Source organism: Haliotis asinina, chromosome 14 (assembly GCF_037392515.1).
Source record: "Haliotis asinina isolate JCU_RB_2024 chromosome 14, JCU_Hal_asi_v2, whole genome shotgun sequence".
Taxonomy (NCBI): Eukaryota; Metazoa; Mollusca; class Gastropoda; order Lepetellida; family Haliotidae; genus Haliotis; species Haliotis asinina.
Genome location: NC_090293.1, coordinates 48,165,073 through 48,188,776, shown reverse-complemented (window position 1 = coordinate 48,188,776; position 23,704 = coordinate 48,165,073). Strand labels below are relative to the sequence as shown.

General features: G+C 39.7%; 1 protein-coding gene across 1 annotated transcript in view; it reads left to right on the top strand.

Annotated features, from left to right (window-relative positions):
- Window positions 1-23,704, top strand: part of LOC137262202 (uncharacterized) — a 61,521-nt gene that overhangs the window by 7,598 nt on the left and 30,219 nt on the right. The window contains exon 3 of the mRNA XM_067799997.1: window positions 15,576-15,712. Within this exon, the coding sequence (XP_067656098.1) occupies window positions 15,676-15,712 (37 nt within the window). The 5' untranslated portion in view covers window positions 15,576-15,675. The remainder of the gene's footprint in view (window positions 1-15,575; window positions 15,713-23,704) is intronic.

Sequence of the window (23,704 nt, the reverse complement as noted above, 5' to 3'; positions counted from 1 at the left end):
ACGAGGACAGGCAAACTCAAAACAATTTATCCAAAATGTTTAACATACAGGTCAGGTATATCGATGAGCCGATTCCACAATGCCAATTCTCCCTTCTGACTGCGAATGATATACGTGAACGCGCTAAAAAATACATGACAGTGACCCAAATGTAGCTCTACACATTCCCGATATTTCACAAGTGCGAGAAAAAACTCACCTGTCCTTGCATGTGTTTGTGACGGGTTCCACTGGTGGGCCCGGCTGCTTTCAGTTATTAGCAACCACCAAGCATCACCACTAAAATATGTCTTTACACAAAACTTGTTGTTGTATAGCCGGACACGTTTTGTGGAAAATTATTTTAGCAGAAAGCTCGTAGGATTAAGGAAACGAGGTTAACATGGAGATTAACAACAACAACCCCTCAGTCCCACCCCAGACCAACCCCTCCACAATGTAAAGCAATACAAAACCCCATAGGATAGTCGACCTACATATTCACGCAGCCTAGTCGTTTTTCTGGGTTCAAATATCGAATATGGGCAGGAAACAGTATGTGGGCGAAACGTGCCCACACAAAGACACATTCAAAATAATTGAATAACACAATGCAGTGTGATATGATACCCGATCAACACACGGTGTACTGCCTCCGAGTCATGGTTTTAACCGTTCCGAGCGACTGGCAGGGTAACAATGAGTACCATCTTTTACCATAATAAGACCATCTTAGGAAATTACAGGACACATGGTTTCTAGACATCCAGTTCATTAAACGCTTCAGAACAGAACAAACAGCAGCTGCGTGGAACAGATGTTCTTGTAACCGATTTCGATGATTCGCACTTGTTCGTTCAACAAGGCGTTATAAAGAGACCGGTGATGTTCACGTAACGAATGGGAACTAACAAGTAACGGTAAATTACTAGTGTCAGTATGGCGGATGTGACAATTAGTGTCGATAACGCATTAGTAATGACGAATGACAGATGTTGGAACTATTCATGATCTCAAACGAGTGTTGCCTGTGTGACGGTTTCAATCGGGACACGACTTCACAGCTTGAGTGTCTGATGCTTTGAATTGATATTCATATAGCCTCGTGCTATACTACTTCTGTTCAGCTAACAGAAAATGGGTACCCGGTGGTATAAGTCTATCAACCGTCTAGTGCCTCAAATTCAGCTTGGTTTATGCCCCCCATGTTGTATGCTCTTATCGTTTGTCCCTGCGTCGTGGAGTTCAGAGCTAATTCAGTTGCCAATTATTATCATTTTTATCATAGTTCACAGATTAAAAGTAGTATGCACAGTCTGACTGGTAAGACTCAACATCAGTTCGGGGCCCCTCTGCATGCGGCAACGAGTGGGACTTCTCGCAGGAAACGCTGCCCATTCGAACCCACTAACAACTTTTCGGAGAATATGAAGGCTTCTAACACGGGCTGTGCTCCCGGTGGAATACTCTGGTACTTTCCTGATTTGTGCCAAGAGATCAGAAGGTACCAAACCGTGGGCACCAAGGACAATCGGGAGTCAGTGTACCTGGGATGCAAGCTAGACATTGCATTATTATTCTTTCATCTGTTACAAAATTCAAAAAAGGCGGTATTTTACAGAAACACATGTTTATAGAAAATAGAAATGCTATCCCATGTGACCCTTGTAATGAGGGTTGTGGATATAGATACCAACGGTGGTACCTTGTAATCACCACCAAGCCGAACATATTTTCTACCGCCGTGACGAGAATGCAATATCGATGTAAGGTTGCACGATAAAGAGAATTGCTATTTGGCGTATCAATCAAGACCACCGTGCAAATACGTCATTGGAATCGGAGCAATCACAGTGATTGGGGACAGGTCATGATAGCAACATGCGTCATGCCCTGTGAATTGTTGCGTCTGATCTTTTATTTATCAAAAAGAACATCTAGCATTCCCTTTCAATAAAACCATCCCATTCCATTTGAGTTCCACATTTCCTTGCCACCGAAATTGATTGCCCCAGCGGAGTTGGAAGTCAGACGAATGTTCCGACCAGCCATTGTAGATTTCACTTGTAGTGAAATTGACAAGGATAAATCTATTTCTGTGTGATTAAACATTAATGAGAAACAAGGTATCATCTGCGTCAGTGACGAGAGCCTATTGCACAAATAAGACGGGAACCATTTCAATGCCTGGGAGAATTAACAGCTCCGCATCACCCTTGCATTCTGCTAATTGTATTATTGCAGTCAAAAAGGTCTGGATAACGTTTTTGTGTGCTCAGCATTTTGACAATTTCACAGAAAAGTCAAAGCATTGTTACGAGAAATGCGAAATTGCGAAAGTGGTTTATGAAATATTCATGCACTGTGGAAGGATCAGCCAAATCTTGGCAGGGTTTGAACCACTGTATACACTTCTCCCAATGCAAACGTCATCGCCTGCCAGCAGAAAATTTCAAAGGTTAAGATATCTAAAGACATTAAAAATGGCCATCAAGCCATCACATCGCTGTATCTAGAAGTACGTAGTAGAATGCAAAGGTCGACGACACTGGCTTGTGTTATGAAAGGTGCACTTTGATGATAGCATATGTCCTGTAAATGTGTCTTAATGATGGTTCTTCCGTCTTTCGTGCTGGTGCTTTGAATCAACTAACTACACTTGGTTGGTGTATACAGGCGCGTAGCCACTTAATTATTTCGCGTAAGCTCAATCGGTTGCAAAACGTATTTTGCTAGCATTGAGAGTTTGCCCAATTTTCATTTTTATTACACCTGAAGTGTTATTGTTTGACGTTTGATCATGTCAATAAATTCAACATTTTATCTTGTCAATATGTTGAAACCGTAAGAACATAGAGTAGCCAACCATTAATTGTAGTCAGTATGATTCATAGAGGGATTATAGCTTATTAAATTGTTCTGATAACGTGATTGTAGGTATTTTGGCAAGAATTAGAAAAGAAAATGCTTTTAGCAAAGATCATGTATAAGCCAGGGCATTTTTATAACGTTAGCTACGCCCCTGATATATTATCACCTACAACTGCCTACGTCGATGGTCCTGGTGACGATCATTTGCTTGTGTTGACTGGCCTTCGCACGGCTAGACTATTGCTAAGTTCGGCTTGAACATCATCTGATTCGCTTTACGTCTTCTACACTGGCACACAGGGTCATACAAAAAAAAGACTTGAACTCATTCACCCATTCATTTAATGTAACGCCCAGCCTGAGAGTCCAATATAATAGCTTTAAATATTTCCATGTTTATTCATTACTTGTAATGTCATCGACATTTTGCGACTTCAAATTCTTGCAACTATCACCATCTAAATTGTTTAAGAGATAACAAATTTACATATGAATTCTTTTGCAACCTACAGCATGGCTTAATCGCAAATGCACCACTTCTCAAGACTGAATGCAGCAAATCCGATTTACGCACTATTCGAAGCGCGCTGCCTTAAAACGAAAAGAAAATCCCATAAATGTTTTATGTTCACACTTGAAAGGGAGCGGTGAATATACCTATTTACCATATTTTCAAACCCCTTAGTCCCGGGGCAAGAATAGAGTACCCCAAATTTGAGCTATTAAAATAGATTTAAAAGCATGTTTTTTACCATAAATATATTCCTCCCAAGAGCATGTCACTAAGATGAATTGTGATGAAGCTTTGAAATTGATTCTTGACTTTTTATGAAGTTTATAACGGTCCCTAAACACTTACCATACTGAAATAGAAAGAATCGCTGTAGGAGGAATGTCAATATTTGATGGAACCAGCCTGCCCGATTGCCTTGGAGCTATTTGCAAAAAATATGCAATCGTTTATGGAGAAGTGGAATGTTAATATCCACTGGTTGAAACCTTTTTGGAAGATAGACGCATCAAATATTCATTAAGGTGTGCTTCATTGTGCCTCGCCGTTCCACACATGTAAATATTTGTAAAGGTCTTGGAATGTTTTTCAGAAAGACTCTTCACAAAAGGTATCAATAACGTTAGGGATATATACTTTAAAGTCAGCCTTCGCAACAAATGTGATACCCGATTGGACTGAGTTGATGCAGTGTTTAAAGGTACATGAACACGAGCCAGCATCATGTCTGTATTACCTTTTAGTGGTCAGTAGTTTGTAAGAGAGGTTTCTTTTTCAAACTGCACTTTCACCGATTATCTTTATCACGGTAATTGTTTGTTACAACATATAGATAGTCACAAGTACATGGTGGTGTTTTTCCTTATCACGAGGGGCGGTGAGGTAGCCAAGTAGTTAATGCGTTCGCCCGTCACGCCGAAGACCAGGGTCGATTTCCCACACTGGTAAAATGTGTGAAGCCAATTTCTGCAGTCTCCCTTCGTGATATTGTTGGAATATTTCTTCTTAACTCACTTACTCACGCTCTTTATGACGAAATACGTGTATTCTATTCAGTGAATTTAGATTGTATTCAGCAGAGGGGTGTGCTCAAGTCAGTATCAACCTCGTCATCACCTCTTCCGTTATGCGGAGCAGAACGACCTTCTGTCAACCGCCAGTGGAAGTCTTATGTATCCTGTACTGTTTCCAGTTTCATTGATGTGAATCTTGTGGTTTCAATATGCTTTTGTGCTTTGAAGGCATGTGTCATCATGATCTGACTGAGTGTATCGGTGGCCTGCTTGAAGGTTGCTTTACCTTGGATGCGTGTGACACTATGCCCTTGGCGTGTATGTCACTATACCCGAATTGTGTGTGACACTATGCCCGGATTGTGTGTGTCACTATTTCCATGTTGTGTGTGTTACTTGGCCCCATTGAGTGTGTCAGTGTCCCGAATGTTATTTGGTCATTGTTTCATTCTTCCACAGCTGATCGAATGAATGTGTGTCATTGTGCCCCTGTTGAACGTATGATATCATTGCCGGATTGTATGTCTTACCGTGCCCCTGGCAAATGTGTCATTGTGCCTGGGTCGATTATGTTTGAGTGTCTGTCAATATAAGTGTCGTTGCCCCCCTATGAGAGCCATCATACCACGGAAGAATGTGTACCTGTCCACTGGGTGTCTCATTGCTGCACTACAGCATCGTTTGGAAACGTTGTTCCACCATCGACATGTGTTGTCACAGTTTCAGGCTGCACAAAACGACCATAGCGCTAAGTTGATCGTAATTCCCATACCGTAAGATAGACTTACGATAATCGCAAGGCTTATGATGCAATGTTCACCCAGGACATAGCGTACTCATAGCAATCCTATCAAACGATTATTCTTACTTGTGTGATGCACTAAGAATAACTCTGGTATCCTAGACTAGTTGTAAGCATGACAGAATGGAATGGAATCAGCTTTTGTGAGTGAGTGAGTGACTGGGATTGTACGCTAGTCAGAACACATCCAACTGTATCACAGGATGATGTATACCTGTATCCTTGGCAGCAAAAACTTGAGTTCGATAGCATGAGCACTGATCCATGCTATCAGTGTATCAGGACTGGGTGGATCTTTGTTCACAATATCCATCAATTAATGGTACATCTCGATCTTCCACACACCACCCTCACACGGCTGGACTATTTAAAGTCAATGTTCTTGACCTTGTGGTAAAAATCATTTCATTGACTATCCTCATTACGACCTTGACATTTACCGACGAACGATGCCATCGATAGGACAGGATATCATCAGCCATTGGTGGATGGGTGAATAGTTCTTGATAAAAAGTGTATATTCATGACCGTTTGAAAGAGATTTGGAGTATGGCAAGGTGCCAACCTTTGTAACGAATGGCCGTATAGGAAGGGATAAGTTACAGTCAAAAGTATCCAAATCAAAAGAACTTAAGAACCACCCGGTTACATTCTAGTATGTCATGGCATTGCAGAATGACTATAGCAACATGAATGAAAAGTCTTGGTCCTCCACTTCTTTCGAGATGCATATAACATTAGGTTGTCCAATACATTCACTGTCTCTGGGAACATAATAAGGACCTTTAGGTCTTCCGGTATTAATCCTAAAGTAGCCAGGGTCCGGTTGATTAATATGACCTGTTTCCCTCACCGCCCATCAGTAGTTCATAAATGCTCGCGTCCTTAGGTAATAGTGTCGCAGAACCGACATGAGCTAATGAGCTTTGATGTGCATGAACAAGAAATAATCTGAGCCGCTTCCTGAGTTGTGATGAAACAGACGTGGCCTTTCTGGAAGTATGTCCTATTTGCAACTGTAGACGTCTGGGTAGGTGATCAGCGTCGGAATATCTTACGCCAGTCTCGCAAGGTACACTTAACGTGGCCATCATACTAAAAGATTCCCTGATGAGACAGGATACAGACCAAATAACCATTGGAAGCATAGCTGACACTTCTAATGCGTTCCTATTCCATGTTGATGTATGTTTTGTGTCGGGTTTGTTGAACCTTGGTTCATGGGAAATGCTGAGGGTCGTGTTAGTTATACAGCTTATTCCTGAGAAATGAATGTGGTCTATTGGCCCTTAAAAACTCAACTTGGACTTGTATGGTCGTGCCGCGGACTACACAAACTATATTATTTGGTCCGCATTGATCAACGACTGACTTACGTTGTATTTAAAGATCTTATCAGGCCGAAGCACGAATATAGATTTGCTGAGGGTTGTTGGGATGGTGTGTAGGTTTACCACGCGCGTTTGTTGGAGTGAATAGGCAAAGATGAAGCTTTCCAGTGAAGTATTTGTTGAAATGTTTATTCGTCCGATTTTGGACAATTGTTTCTACAGAAACAAAGTTCAGAAAGTGTACACTGTATCTGCTTGAGTCATTAAGCTGACCCATGCCAGACGCCATGTGATGAGACGTAACGGTGGTTTAAATCCCAAATGGCTGTCGCGTTTTTCGGCATCATATTCAATTTTTTCAAAAAATGGGATAGACGTGCGAAGCTTTTTTCTTTCCTCCATCATGATGTCATGTACAGGAAAGGGGATTTTCAAATGCGATATAGCATTTCTAAGAGTCGAATAAATTGAATACGTAATTGAATAAACGGGATTCTTAAAGAGGAACCACCATCGGGGGACTAACCGTTATTCACAGCAAGGGTGAATCCGATTATCAAACGAATGCACTCTTCATTTTCTTGCTCTCTTACTTTCTGTTGCCCCTAGGTTTGAGCTGATTACACTACTTTGTCTGCGAGTGAATGTTGTCGAGTAACGTACTGAGAACTAAAGGATTCAAACGAATTATCAATGTTTTTTCTGCGTTTTTTTAAATTCAAACCGTACTTAGCATTACCCGAGCTATATCATGGAGGTCTGTATATGATGCCTGAGCCAGACAAACCGGTGATGATGTCATGAGCATCGATATATGCAAATTGAAGACGATGACGAAGGTGAGCTAGCCAGATGACCACAGATATTACTTGTGGCACCTTACGACAAACAAGGGTTGATGAAAAACAATTCAGCTTTGACTGCACTGAGCAAATTCCTGTAAGTGTTGTGTAAATAAGTTCACGAAGCGAATAAAAAGGTGTCGAAGGTGTATCTTATTATCAAAATATAGTTGCGAAAATGCCTGGAAACAGATGACGTATGGCTTATGACATTTCCGATATGTTTACGTGTAACAATTTTGATCGGCCAATTAACACCATTGAAGAAGCATACAGCATTTCATATAAAATATGGCTTAAACGCGGCGCTTGGGTCAACACCGAAACGTGGCTCTTCAATAAACGCTCGATGACATCGGTTTGTGACGTATGATTCATGACGTCACAAACCAATTATATCAAAAGCAATCTGAACAAATGGTTTTTAAGACACAATAAGTTTCTCTTTTGATCTGTCAGTTTATGACCAATTAATTTTCTTTTTAAAATAACAGACTTTATAGGTTGTGGGATAAGCTCTATCTGAAATTAATAACCTAGATGCGGATAAGTATTCGTAATTGCGGAATGTTCGTGAACATCCAGTGTAAGTTGCTCGCCAAACATCGTGACATTTAGTCAGAACAGATAAACCTTCATTTCCCGTAATGAGTTTTCTGTAAGTGTATCCTGAAACTGGTTATGACATGATGCGAGAACATGATTGCGTGAGCTGGTAATGACTAATGATTGCGATGCAAAGAGGTAAATGGGTTGATGCAAAATATAGAAACTAGAATTAAAACGAGTAGGTGGGCGTGTCGCTTTTGTATAACGTTTGCACGTAGATCACGGAGCGTTGGCCTCCTGTTGGAGTGAGTGAGTGAGTTCGGCTTTACGCCGCACCCAGGACTATTCCTGCTATCTGGCGGCAGTCTGTAGATAATCGTGTCTGGACCAGACAATCCAGTGATTAACATTATGAGAATGTGTCTACGCAAATACGATGACATGTGTCAACCAGGTCAGCGAACCTGACCACCCGATCTCATTAGTCGCCTCAAACGACAAGCATGGGTTACTGAAAACCAATTCTATTCCAAATGTTCACGGGTGTTTGCTGCCGGACGATGACTAGACGTCCTAGACGTTTATCTCTTGAAATCGTCAGACCAGCTCTAATGATGTCTCTTATAATCTTGGACACCCGAATGAAAAAAGTTGTCTAACAAACCATCATTATTTTGGTGTCACTTATGTCGATATTTTTAACGAGGGGGGACCACTTGTTGGTAGAACAACCAGGTATGAGAGTTGCACGTGTGAGATGAAATTGAAATTTCACCACACATGCTTGTTGATTACTTAGCTGTCGTATTTCCCCATATTTCACGACCTATTTCAGAGTCATACCTAAAAGCACGTGGCCTATATCGGTTATAGTCCTTTAATGAAGTAAAAGGTATATATGTATGCTTCAGATATACGAACAAAAACTGAATGCAGTTGCACCGAAAAACCGAGGCATGCCTTGTCGGGTGACCGATAGTTTCTGTATTAGGTAATCAAATGAAGGGTACTTCTAATGTCTGTTTCTGGATTGTTAGGTCATTGCCCGACACTTATTTTATAAGTTTAACTCTCTGTGTCTGGTCTTTCTCGGAACTGACGGTAAATTGTTGCATCCGAAAATGGGTGCTCAGGTATCTGGTTCATGTAGACATTGGCTGTAAATCGTTTGTCCAAATAGTGCAACTCAGTATCTGGTCTGTGCCTTATCAAAGATAGATTCTTATATTTGAGAACAAAATATCACTTGGGTGTCTGGTCCATTCGTAAAAGGGTACTTTTACGTTGTAGCTACGGAAAATGGTACTTCGGAATCCTGAGATTCCTGCAAGCTGGTGGCAGGAATCATAATACTTGGGGGTAGCCGAATGGTTAAAGCATTCGCTCGTCACGCCGAATTCCAAGTCGATTCCCCAGATGTGTACAATGTGTGAAGCCCATGTCTGGCGTCCACCGCTGTGATATTGCTGGAATATTGCTAAAAGCAGCGTGAAAAAATACTCACTCACCGAGGGAAAGTAGTTTTATTTTGACAAACAATTGTACAAACACTCTGGCAAGATGGTAAAAGGAATCACAATACATCTGCGTCATACATTATAGCTTTTCGTGGAATAAAACCCATCCCCGCGAGCGGATCGCCCCATAATACTTCACATGTGACACCAGGACCCACTTGCACAAAGCGATCTTAGCACTACAATGATTGTAACTCCCATTCTCCAGTATAGGCTTAAGATAGTTGTAGCGCTAAGATCGCTTTGTGCAAGTGGGCCCTGGTTTATCCTGGTTATGCATGGGTCAAAAGAAACGCACCAAGCGACAGTAAGTCGAACAATCGTGTAATGGAAGTTATAACACAAACAGATCGTTATTAATGTTTTATCATATGAGCATAATACCGTCCCTCGCTTGTTACTCTTTGGTCTTATCAACATTATATTTACCTAATTTACCTTGAACAAGATCCATAGAACTAAATTAGAAATAAAGCATGCTACATATTACAACGTTGGTAGAAAATCCGACCTTTATTATGGGTCTGTACGTAATGATAACAACAATCTGAAACAGAAACCCAACAAAGAATTTAGTAATCTTGATGAAATACGTCATTAGGGTCTGAACAAAATCGGACTGATTTAAACCGTGAGTTTGGATAACAAAAAAAAATGATTTCATGTTTTGCTGATGGAAATTATTAATTTCTGTAAAAACTTGGAAGCATTATTGGCAGATTTGCTGTATAATGGGAATTAATTCTGTAATTTTGGCCAGAAAACGAATAATGAAATATAATGGTCGGTTTGTATAGGTTTTGTATACTACACTATCTACATTCAAAGGTCTTCTCGGTGTACATTTATTCACGTTGCACTTTATTCACCTTGATTCACTTTGCCTCGTTGGTCATTGGATATAGCGCCTGCCCACAGAGCGAAATGTTCGAGAAACGTTATAAGCTGGTACTTATTCTTACCCTGGGTGGCGCCCGGTGTCAAGGGGATTAAACAGAAACTGGTCGACTTGAAGTCAGTATACTGTTTTTGAGTGGGGATGTTGAACTCCGGCCAGAACGCCCAAACGATCAGTGGCCAAGCAACCAAACAAATTCCGCGAATTGTAACCACTTTTGCCAGCAAATATCGAAGACATCTTACGGATCCTCTGAAAGAGTCATTCTTTTCTAAAGCGTCGAAGATTACTGACTTGCAGTGGGATAAAAAAGCGTCACAATGGTATCAATACTCCCCTAAATATCATTCCAAGAAAACGAAAACATTATCGTGAGTTCGGTGATTAGAAAGACGGAGCATTATATCCCCTTTGGGAACCACATTTTACGACTAGAAAATCCAGAGGAAGTTTTTTTTCTAAAAAGAACCCATACCTCTAAAATGTGGCTATATCAACAGTTGGTACACCGAGCTTTGACAAATGTCCAATGCAGCTTACTCACCAGACGGAGCATTGTCAGGCTGGTTTGAAGTACGATACTCTATCACGTCTTTGTATCAATATAGCGAGCATCGCAGGATTGGAATTTAACGGACGGGACATAGGTATGCATAAATACATGCAGTTAAGACGGACGTCTATAACACAAAGTAAGGTGTCTCGGTTGTTGAAGAGGGCTTACAACAAAGAGGGCATTAAGCATCACCTTTAGTTTACGACATCTTCAGAAGATGCCTTGTGTCTAAATGCGACCGCTTTCAATTTCTTTGACTTAATCCTTATTCGTCTGGCCATGGTTCTCCGTTAAGCTTCCGTCAGCAATAAGCTATCGGCGCTAACCTTATAACTATCATTTATAAAGACTCGCGAACAGCGTGGTCAAGGCTGGCGGGAGGTGACCAGAAGAAGCGCTGGTGGTAATTGCTTCATTATAATGGACATCCTAACAGGACTTCTCTGATGTTCATTCCCTTTGTCCTGTGATGACCACGAGTGACCAAGGGATTCCGAATACGCTGACCAATCTTCCCAAGCTGACAACGTCGCGTGACAAACAGTTTAAGTCTATTTGGGGTGAGAAATTGCGGCTAGCGTTAATTCAAACCTGCCGACAAGAGAGTAATCGTGAAATCCAATTTCCAATGACGTCAGTCTCTTCGTTGTTACATCTTCTTTAGTAAGCAAGGGTTTACGACCGTGAAACAGGCATTTATAACTTGCTTAGTCCCTGTGAGCGTGCATGGTTAAAAATGGCGGGGAATATATCACGTTCAGAGCCATTCACGGAATATTTATGGTGTAATTTACACGCGTTTTGTGTGTGTCCCAGACTACAGATTGCGAAAGATCCTTTGTATGAAGTTGAGGCAAGAAGTTTCCAAGAGGTTCTGATACTACTAAGGGATGCTTCTACTTTAAAACAATACATATGTCCTTGCGGATAAAGCACTGGCTCTTCATGCAAGACAAAGGTCGATTATAACCATTATTTCAAAGTGTGAGACCACTTCTTCTGTATCCTGCCTTGATATTGCTGGAATATTGGTAAAATCAGTGTGGAACTATACATACCAATACTCATTTATTATTATAGTGTTGAGAGTGTTGAGACTTTGTGATAAATGGTTGCCGAGGACAACTAGCCCCCGAAACAGACACTATTGGCCCATAAAGCGCACTTGCAGTGAAGAACAAGTGAATGGACGAAAGTAAATTGGCGATGGCGAAGGTGTCCGCGGTATGGGAACAGTGGGATCTGCTGTAATCCTTTTGCTAAGGCATATAATGTAGAACCGAACTCACGTTCACAAAGTAGTCTTTGCGCCCTTGCTGTTGTGAAACCTAATTGTATTCCTAAACGCTAGTTAACCGGTGATATTCTTATATTCCTCCTAACCATAAGTTAACTACTGGTATCGCTGCAGTCTTGCTAATTCTATTTAAAGTGAATATCCGTTGGTTTCCCTCACACTGCGCATATATCAGAAAAAGGCATTTTGCAGTTTGAAATGAGCCAAGGAACGGATTTATGTATACAAACGTAAATGATTGGAACAAGAACATTTTGGGAATGTTTTTCTTTCTCTATATTGTGTAGCCAGTATTAAAAGTAAACGTTTTCTCCCCATATTGAACGATCATTGGCATATTCACAGTCGACTGCCCTTAGCATTTGAGGTTTGTTGTTCTGGACGGCAATGCCAGCGTTAGTAAACGTATACTGAGTCACAAAAGAAACTTCACATTCTTTCTTCAGGGCCCCATGAAAGAACAAGAGATGGTAAGATGGTTAAATTGATTTTTTTAATTGCTGAGATCTGTGGGATGTACTTGATACACTGACAGTGCCACAAACAGTTCCATTTGTATTTTTAAGTACCGTTAGAACTGCGGTTTAAAAGTTTTGGTTTTTTTTCAATTCTTGAGGCCAGTTCAAACACGTACAAATAAGGAAACTCCTATGCGAAGATCACGTGATCGACTGCACGTGAAAAACCTGATTTGGCACCAACGTTATTTGTACGACGAATGGATGGGTTTGAGTGGGTTTTGCTAACGTTTTTCTTGAGTCGAAAAATAGGGATCCCATTTCGGATACATAGATGTATCATCAGAGAAAGATTATTCATTATTTTAAAAAAATTACATTTTGTGAAGTATATCTATAGGACAGACAGGCGTAAAAACGTTTATGGTATGTGATAAGGTATTTTATGGATTAAAAAAAACCCACAATGATAACAATGGATAAACAATAGAAAGTCTTCAAACATACTTAGATGTAGCTGTGTTGTTTTAGTTTTGTCTACTTTGTGGTATGTTATCATTCACCGGTATTACGTAAATCAAATTGAATCGCATGTCTGTTTCAAGTAAAGCACACTGCACGATTTACACTACACTAGCATTATCAGCTCTCATTTCCCAAACCCGTGATGATACCCTAGCTTGTCGTAAAAGGCGACCAAGTGGTTGTCAAGCTTGGTTGATTCATGTCATCGTATCCCAATTACGTAGATCGATGCTCATGATGCCGATCACTGGTTTGCTTGGTCCAAACACAATTATTTACAGATTGCCACCATATAGCTGGAATATTGAAATGGGATTAAATAATAATCAATAATCTCATTTCTCACCCGCTCAGTCGTTTATGAAGTAGAATTGGGCAGCTCAATTCGTTGTGCAGAGTCGCGTCCTTTTTCACCTCTGACGATGTGTTCGAATATCGGTTCGTTCCGATCATGTGTCGAGGTTTGTCAGCACCGGTACTTGTGGTATTCACCAAAGATGTAAACGTCTGAGACCTGCATCATTTGAGGCATTCAACCAGCATTAAGCTGACGCGAAGCAATATAACTGGAATAAAGAACAAAGCCACCTTAAAAAAACACCACTTCATCACTCCGTCATGTCTATACTCCCTTACAAACACGTTGACGTTTAAAACGTTTATGACTCTGTTACCCTTACACACATCAGTTATGTTTTACTGTTTTAAGCAAATCACATCTGCGTCCTCGTTGGCCTAAATCACACACAAACGTTTATCTCATCCACTTAAGTGATTGTTCTAGAGCATCGTCCATGTCAGTTTCAGAGATTGGCGGAGACGTGACAGTACCGAGATCAGTTTTACGCGATTGCTTTTCAAGCTCAAGGAATCTACACCGGGCTTAACTATGTATTAAAAAGGATGTTTATAGCCGTTTCAAGTCTTGTTTTAAAGTATTTAAGTCATCACCAGACAGTGATGAATCCCATATATTTCAACAGTCTGACGGCTATCACTGACATATTGATAGTTGCAATAGTAGTTTTAAACTTATTGTGTCAAAATAGATACGTTTATTGACAATAGCTTTTGTGGTAATATTAGATGCTTGATGTATTGAGAGCTCGATAAACCAGTATGAAACATTTAGGCTAATTGAAGAATATATGTAACGTCTTACTGACATTTGCCATTTCAGATACTCGTAATACTAAGACTGTTGATGCTTTCAGTACTATTAAGGTAATACTATATTCCTCCTTCCAAGTTGATTAAAGTCGCGAGGTGTATTTTGATGTAACAATTGTTTACTATATCATATATTATTATTTTGATTATTTTAGTAGTATGATCGGGGTGGGGGTGTGGGGGTGTGGTAGTCTTTATTAAGAAGCTAGAATTAGCTTTTACGAGCGACCCAATACGACACTGACACTATTTTCTTTCTTCGCACAATTCCAACTGTGTAGGAAGAGTGAAGATGTAAATATGAGGGTAGCAGTAATCATTTGTTCTCTACATCGGTATGATGAGGCGTCCACTAATTTCCTCAGGACAGGATATTAAACGTTAAGCTGTCTGAAAGTAAGATGTTTTTTATAAAGCTGGCATGAAGTGATCTGGACATACGAAACTTTTTAGCGAATATACTGAGCAAACAAAATTTGAATTTTTGAAAAACTGATACAATAAATGATATAACGGCATAATCACCATACATTTCAACAATGTTAGCAGTTAGCAGTATCTTTTATTCAGATAGTTTGACCAAGAGCCTGCAAATTCTGCATTAATTTATACGTGATGCACTCACACGCACACAGCTAACCATATTTCAGTAATGACTGTTCTATCTCGACGTTGCAAGAAAAGTACGTGTCTTTGCGTGTGTTTGTGCATAATACGTCATCATTCCGGTAACACCGCTCCTGATCACTGTTGATGTTTAGGTCACTTTGGCAATAAAGTTATTCCTTTTGATTTACAGATGTGAAATCCATTTGTGTAAATGTTAATGCATGACACTTACGATTTGAACTTATTTGTGCATTTCTAATATCTGTGAGTAAGTATAATATGCCAGCCTCTAGCATTATTCAAGCAATGTCATAAGAAATAGAGAAACGAGGACAGAAATGGGATGTACACATTGCACCCATATGGGGAGTGGAACACTGGTGGTCGGTGTAACAAACACGCTTTAACCACCAGGATACCCCACCCCACATTATGAACGATGGACGTCACATTGAATTACGAGCCTTGGTGCATTTTGTATCATTGTTTTATCAACAGAGGATTTTGTATTTCAGTATATTCCTGCAACATGTTACTTCACAATTTGCAATAATTAGTTTGTCCCTCCTGACTAGCGTCAGTCGTGTAACTCGGTGAAGCCCTGTCAAGTTGTAGAATCACACCTTTTTCTCTCTCCTTCTCTTCAGGTATTGGCTGACATAATTAAAGGGAGATACCTACCTTTTGAAAACCAACGCTGACCACTAGAAAATATCCCGATGGGGTGAATGAGGCCTGACGCCTAAAATGATCCATATAGCCCAAGGCGTGTATAGATTGCTAGGTAAGTAAACATGTTTATTACTGGTCACTGGAAAGATGTTCACTAATGTAGTAAATAGAAATCACATTGTGCCAAGAGCTATTCACAGACGGACATCCATAGCTCTAACACCGTTATTATCCTGCTATTATATCGACTTGAACTTGTTTTTCTTTCTCAGATCCTTAGTGATCTACCTTTGACGAACTAGAAGGTAAATAGTCACACAATCATCTCATCCTACCAAGTACCCATTCATAGCTGGATGAGAACAGAAGTGTCTTTCGAACTTTCGATATTTTTGGTTATTTTCTCATCATATAGAGAACATTCGGATTTTCACTTTTGTGGTGGGGGTTTCGTTGCATTCTAAGTGTTCAGAGCTGAGGTAGCAATAAAAACAAACAAAACATTACATTAATCAGGAACGACTTTAAACTCTGCTTAATTTAAGTATCACCGCTTTGACAAAGTGGAATTTCGGTAAAAATGTCGTTCTGAAAAGAAATGGTTTTGTCTCGATTCAAGATTTTATTTTGTTCTCTGAAATGAGCAGATGGTGCAACCTAAACATAATCACAACCAATTTCATATCAGACTAACCATCTGTTCACTTGTATGGTATCACTCAGCCAAGCCGAAACATCGTGTGAAGTCTTTCGTCCTGCACGTCTCCCTTCTTGTTTCACTGAAAAGTGTTTGAAGTTAGATATTCCGCTGCAGATATTTCTGCTTTGCAGGTGTCAGGTGTGTATGGTTTGGCTTTTATCATATTGTTCATCTCCATTTGAATAAGAGGTAATGTGTTTGGCCGAAAAGTCATCTGCGTAAAAGCAATGGCCTTCAGTCAAATCAGTACTCGTACTGATGATTTATAGATTGTCCAGTTCAGACGGAAGTATGCACAGACAGACGCCATATAGCTGGAATACTGTGTTAAACAACGAACTCATTTGTAAATCTAGACATTAAAATCATGGTAAAACCTGACATATCCGCCTGCGCCGAACTCGTAAAACGACTGATGCCCCGAGGCCAAAAAGCTGCTTTACACGTAAATCCCACTTTAGACGTCAGCAGGTAAACACATTAGGATCCAGTTTCTTATGGATCTTCCCGTAGAAGATGATGTTAAGAACTGACCCACGGGAAGAACTTCTGACGCACATGTCCTATTGCTTTGTGATGTGTTCCATTTCACCACCAAGCATATTAATTATCCACTCCCCACATACACGATACATCGTCACAGGACACAGAGGGTCGTTTATTGTAATGAATGTCGGTCATGACTTTTGATGTATTGAAGAATCTTTGAATAGATTGACCACTCCCACTGAAACTGACATGGCTAACGAACATTCACGGTTGGGAAGCAGAGTCTTTTCTTGATTGGGTTCATTTCTACCATTAGTTTAATTTCTACCATTAGTTTAATTTCTACCATTTGTTTACGTACTGAGTTCACGTTCAGGTAACTAATTGATTTAACTTTACATGGGTTACTCAAAAAAGCAGTATTTGTGATGTCGCCAAAGTTGGCATGGAGTCACTTGAGTTTAGTTTTACGCAACTTTTAGCAATATTCAAGCCATATCATGGCGAAGGACACCATAAATTGACCTCACCCATTTTAACTATGTGTGGAATCAAACTTGGTCTGGCGTGATGACGCTTTAACCACTAGGCTACTCAAACGCCTACTTGGCATTCAGGATTTATAATCAAGGACACTGGTGGTGCCATACTAAAACCAGTTGTGCGTTTCAATTTAATGAAATATGTACATATCTATGAAATCAAATTGTAAACATAGGATTCAAGTTTGTAATGTTTTCATCCGTTATAAGACAGCACATAAATCGTTGAAATTCTTGCTTGCTGTCGGAGTTATCATTTCATTCATTTCTAGGTTAACCGTTATTGATTCTCGTCATTCGTGAGGCAGCATGACACGATCATTTCAAAGAATTATGGAACGATGACATTCTGCAACGGTACTCTCCCTGACGCTTCGTGGCCGATACTGTTATCGGGATGAAGTTATGGTGTTGAGTGAGTGAATTTAGTTTTACGCCGCACCCAGGACTATTCCAGCTATGGATCTACACCACTGGGAACTGATGACATGTGTCAACCAAGTCAGTGAGCCTGACCACCCGATCCCTTTAGCTGCCTTTTACGACAAGCATAGTCACCTTTTGTGGCCAGCATGGGTTGCTGAAGGCCTTTTCTACACTGATGAAATGAATATAACGAATATAGGTGTGAACGTTTGGTTATAAAACATGATCGAATAACTAGATTATAGAATAAGAACTAATAAATATATTTAGATCATACTTTAACATTAAATTTAATGGAAGTCCTTTGACAGCAAATAAAAGAATAACATACTAAACTTAGATGGACATATTTACCACCAGGATATAGGATATGATGAATTAAATATACACTCCAGGTTACAGAACATGAGCAAATAAATATACACACCAGTTTAGAGAATATGAAAAGTAAATATACACTTCAAGTTATGGAATACAAGCAAATAAATATACACACCAGGCTATAGAATATGAACAAGTAAATACACACTTCACTCAATAAAACATGAACAGGTAAATATACATTCCAGGTTACAGAATATAAACAATTGAATATACACTCCATTTTATAGAAGATGAACAGGTAAATGTACATTCCCGGGCCTAGATTTTCGAAGCTCTCTTAGTGCAAAGATAGTCGTAAGTGTCATACATTAACATTAACCCATTAGGATCTTAGCACTAAGAGAGCCTCGAAAACGAAAATCTAGGCCCGTGTTATAGAATATGAAGAAGTAAAGATACAGTCCTGGGCCCCGTTTCACAAAACTCTCGTAAGCTTAAGATCTCGTAACTTCTCTCGCAGCAGTATAGGCAGTAGGAATGTTACGAGAAAACTTACGAGATCTTAGGCTTACGAGAGTTTTGTGAAACAGGACCCAGGGTACAGATTTTGAAGAGGTAAATATACAAATTCAGTTCGAAACATAGCGTGATGCCAAGGGGCACGTGAGATAACTCATGCATCCTACTTGCTGTTGTTCCAATTTCAAGACGATTCCAATACATTATGCCAACAGATGAAATAGCACAGTGCTCGTGAAGGTGACCGCTCAGGCTGCAATTACATTATGGTTATGCGACAACGTCGGACGTGCTCCTTGCGATGGATATTAATTCATATTCTTCCTCTCTTAGATTAGCTGCGTGCAATAGAACACCTCTCCGAACCATCACAATAAAGGTTCATTTCGTACGACCGAGCCACACAGTAATTACGGTCTCATATCTAAATTGCTCTGCACAAAAACAGGAAATTTCACCTAAATTCATTTCCGTATTTGTCGAAAATTTCAACCAGAGAGGCTTTTATACACGTCCTAGGTCTTTCTGTGGCACCAGTTCGTATTTCATTTGGTAATATTTCGCTCCGGTAAATACATTTTTGTTGTGAATTTGTTATCTCGTATTAGTTAAACCTTCACACAGATATGGGGCAACTGCGTCGGTTGATGCTTTTCCGCTGCCCAAGGACTAGAATGAAAATGGTTTCTCCGGCCAAGATAACACAAATGTATTTATAATGTGTGACGAGATAACATGTAGATTTGGCACCGCTAAACTGAGTGTCGTTCTGAATGTGCTGTGAGATATCATATGACCTCTTGTGCTGTCTACTACGACAATGGTTACAGAAACAGCCTATTCTTTCAAGTGCTCCACCCCATGTCGTCTTTCTTGTTATGTATAGGGCGATAGGGTAGATCGGTGATGAACGTACTTGAATGTTCAGACGGTGGTTCGGGTTTGTGTCAGTTCACTACCGCAGTAAACAATTCGAAGATTATTCTGAGGATTCCGTAATACGGTACCCCAGCGTCGTATGTGACACAATATTCTTCACTAGCCATGACTTGGATTCCATGATATAGCACTGTAATTTCTTGTTTTGGTGGAAAAGAACCATCAAACAAAGAAAACATATCAGGACATAACAATGTACACGCTTCCATTTGGGGAAAAAAATATTATTATGGACTTTGGACGATCCCCATTAAACAAACCAAACATATCATAGCATGACTGTGGAATTCATTCATCTAAACAACCAAACATATCATATCATGACCGTGGAAATGCTTCATATGAACAGATCAAACATATCATAACATCACCGTGGAATTCCTTCATAAATATCAGCAAACCAAACATATCATAGCATAACCGTGAAAATGCTTCAAATCAACAAATCAAACATATCATAGCATAACCGTGAAAATGCTTCAAATCAACAAATCAAACATATCATAGCATAACCGTGAAAATGCTTCAAATCAACAAATCAAACATATCATAGCATGACCGTGGAATTCCTTCACCTAAACAGACCAAACATATCACAGCATAGCCGTGGCTGTCCTTTATCTAAACAAACCAAACATCATGACATGACAATGAAAATCCTTATTTGTAAACAGTTAAAGCATATTTTGGCATGACCATTTGCATGAAAATCGTCCATGTAAACAAACGAAACGTGTAAACAAACAAAACGTGTAAACAAACAAAACATGTAAACAAACAAAACGTGTAAACAAACAAAACGTGTAAACAAACAAAACATGTAAACAAACAAAACGTGTAAACAAACAAAACGTGTAAACAAACAAAACGTGTAAACAAACAAAACATGCCCATGGCAATGAACACCGTTCTTGTATTTCAAGACGGTCCAAGTAGCGATACTCTCCTTGAGCATTTAAAGTGGTCTACTTTACCTTGTGGGATGAGCTCAGTGTAGTAATACAATTGTGGCAGTTATTGGATTCCTAGACTTTCAAATTGATAAAGTTCCCAAGAGATGTATGCTTAAATGAATATTCTCATTTTATAATCTAATTCCTATCTGTGTTGGGCAATGGTATCAAATAGAAACAATCCAGATCGATTTTAAATGGTTGCCAGTGATCTTTAAGTCATCTTCTTAACTATCCGCTCCCGACGTGCTTAACCTAATGCAACTAGAGGTCATTCCTATATTTACCTGTATATAAGAATTCAGCAATTTGGGGCATTACAAGTGCTTCCAAGCACTGATTCAGATCTTCTTTGAGTCCATGCTACATTCTTGCATGCAGGAAATCAATACGGTAGTGAAGGAGTCTGTTTTGACACTATTTATATTGGTTTTGAACACTGTTACATGTCTCCTGTATGAAGAGGCTGCTGGTGATTGACTGTTTGACTCAAACATTCAGCAGAATCAGGCAATAATCCAATTCATCAGCCATTCCGTTGATTGAAGATATAATCACATGGATAGTATAACATTGGAATTTATTCATTTGACGTTTTGCTGAAAAAGATGTTTGTCTACGTTGAGGAAGTCGCTCTCTCGAATTCCTGCTTGCATTCATATTTGCAATGAACACAGGTCACAGGTCACAGGTCACTTTATTTTGTTTGACTGGATGATATCGGACTCAGCAATATAACCTCCGTTTGACGGCTGTCTGTAACCAAGCAAGTAAAGACCAGACTATCCAATGGTCAACATCCTGATCATCCTATTTGTATTCATGCTTCATAAATCACTTTGACTTGTTTGATATGTGTGTAATGTCGGTAATATTCCGTCTGTATGACGGATGTATGTATCCAATCAAGTTGGAGCCTACAATCCAGTGACTGATCTGATGAGCATCAACCTATGTCATAAAAAAACAATAACGCGAGTAGACATCGAGCTCTTACCAATCACTTTTAAGATAATCGGTAAATCACTGTGTTAATAATGCTGATTCTTCTTGCGAAGATACCTTTTAAAAGTCCTTGTCACCATAAGATATATTGCTCAAGCAAAATCAATAAAACCAGAGCATTTTGTCATATTCGCAGAACTTCAAAGTAAAATAATTTGTTTTGTTGAAAGTGAATTGAACATTCTGGAAAGAACTCAAACGGAAAGTGATCCCAACTGTTGCTCCCAATTAAGCTGCTTGTCCAAATCGACAATCGATCTCAATTTCGAACCAATTTGCAATCCTTTGACAAAGTACAACCTACTGTTAATTGTAGAACCTCAAGATACATTTGTCTCGTAAACTAGTGTTTCACGAGAGGCCATATGTGAGCATTATAAAGGTCGAAACATACCTTGACACGATATATTCTACATGAAGATTTATACCACCATTGTAATTTCATCCACATTTATTTTCGGACGAGAGATTTCTATTTTAATGTTATGGTGTGATTTATGTGACAGTAAATTGAAAATAATTGCTATCGAAAAAATTAATAGCGTACCGGCCCATCCTACTAATCGTGTCTAGTTTTTTTCTTGCAACCTACGAAAAGATTAAATCGTTATTTAAATCCAATACACGTAACATATCTTTTTTCAAACGCAAAACCTGAATAGTTGCCAGAATTAGTGAAAGGGTTCGTACTCGGCGACTAAAGATAAATTCGGTTCAATATCACCAGGACCGCCAATGGCGTTTTGTAGCAATGATAATTTCGGGCTTGTCAAACCTGTAGACAACCCGTGGTAGCTATTTGAACCAATGACTTATAGTTCGACAATTCGCTGTTGCGAAGTGTTTAATCAAGGTGGTGTGGACCCGAGCAGCTGATTGTATGATGAATGGGGCAGAATATTACTCCAGGCAGTGGAACTCTGTATAGTCGCTGTTGATTTGGTCGTAATTGTACCAATTTTCCTGACGTTTCCTAGTAAGGCCGCTCCCAATGACACAGTATTCGATGGTTAATGTTAAATGTGAATCGAAGCAGAGGCTGGAATACGGATTTATGGATTATTGATTAGGGTTACTTAATGAGTAATATCACATCTTTTAGGTTCTTTGAATGTTATTCGCTTTGATTGCAGTGTTTCATATATTATGTGTAAACAAAGGAGAATTATTCGTGAAATTTTGAATATGACGTAACTGGCATTTGCATAGTTCATTACCACGGAAATGAAATGCTTGTATGTGAGTGAGGGGAATTTAGTCACACGTTGTGGTTATCAGGTATTCTAGTAATGAGTGAGTGAGTTTAGTTTTACGCTGTACTCAACAATATTCCAGCTATATGGCAGCGTTCTTTAAATAATCGAGGCTGGAGCAGACAATCCAGTGACCTACAACATGAGTATCGATCTGCGCAATTGGGAACCGATGACATGTGTCAAGAAAGTCAGCGAGCCTGACCACCCGATCCCGTAAGTCGCCTCTTACGACAAGCATAGTCGCCTTTTATGGCATACATGGGTTGGTGAAGGCCTATTTTATCCCGGAACCTTCACGGGTCTATTCTAGTAATGAAACGGTAACGCATGCATCTGCTTTAGTTCGAACCCGAATCCTCGACTAGTCCACTGGGCCACTCTGTCGCCCCGGAATGTGGATGACACAAGTGATGTATTTGCCATGAGGTTTCGTAGTTTATAACTGTCTAACAGTCAGTATTAAAAAAAATCTGATCATCGATTTCTTAGTAGAGGAAAAATATCACTTGGTTCGTAAATCATTTTTGATTGTGTGCTTGTTGCTTAGCGCTAAGCTCAGCAATACTGAAACTATTTAACGCTGATTTATTTATTTTACTGAGTCATCAACATATTAAACATCAATCCACGCAATCCAGGTGTCAGTCAAGCCAGCCAGCCTTAACGCCCAATTCATTTTGTCGCCTCTTTTGACAAGCATGGGCTGCTGAAGATCAATTCCAACCCCGATCTTCTTGGATAGCAGTAGCAGCAGCAGTAGCAGTAGCAGTAGCAGCAGCTGCAGTAGTGATATTATTAATAGTATCAGTAGTAGTAGTAGCAGTACAACCGACAGAAGACGTAGCAATGATGAAACTGAGGTTGTTTGCATAGTGTGTTATGAACTAAAGGAAACTGAAATTAGCAGCTGTGGGTGCAATCATCCTTACACCTAACCCCTGACAGGTGCTT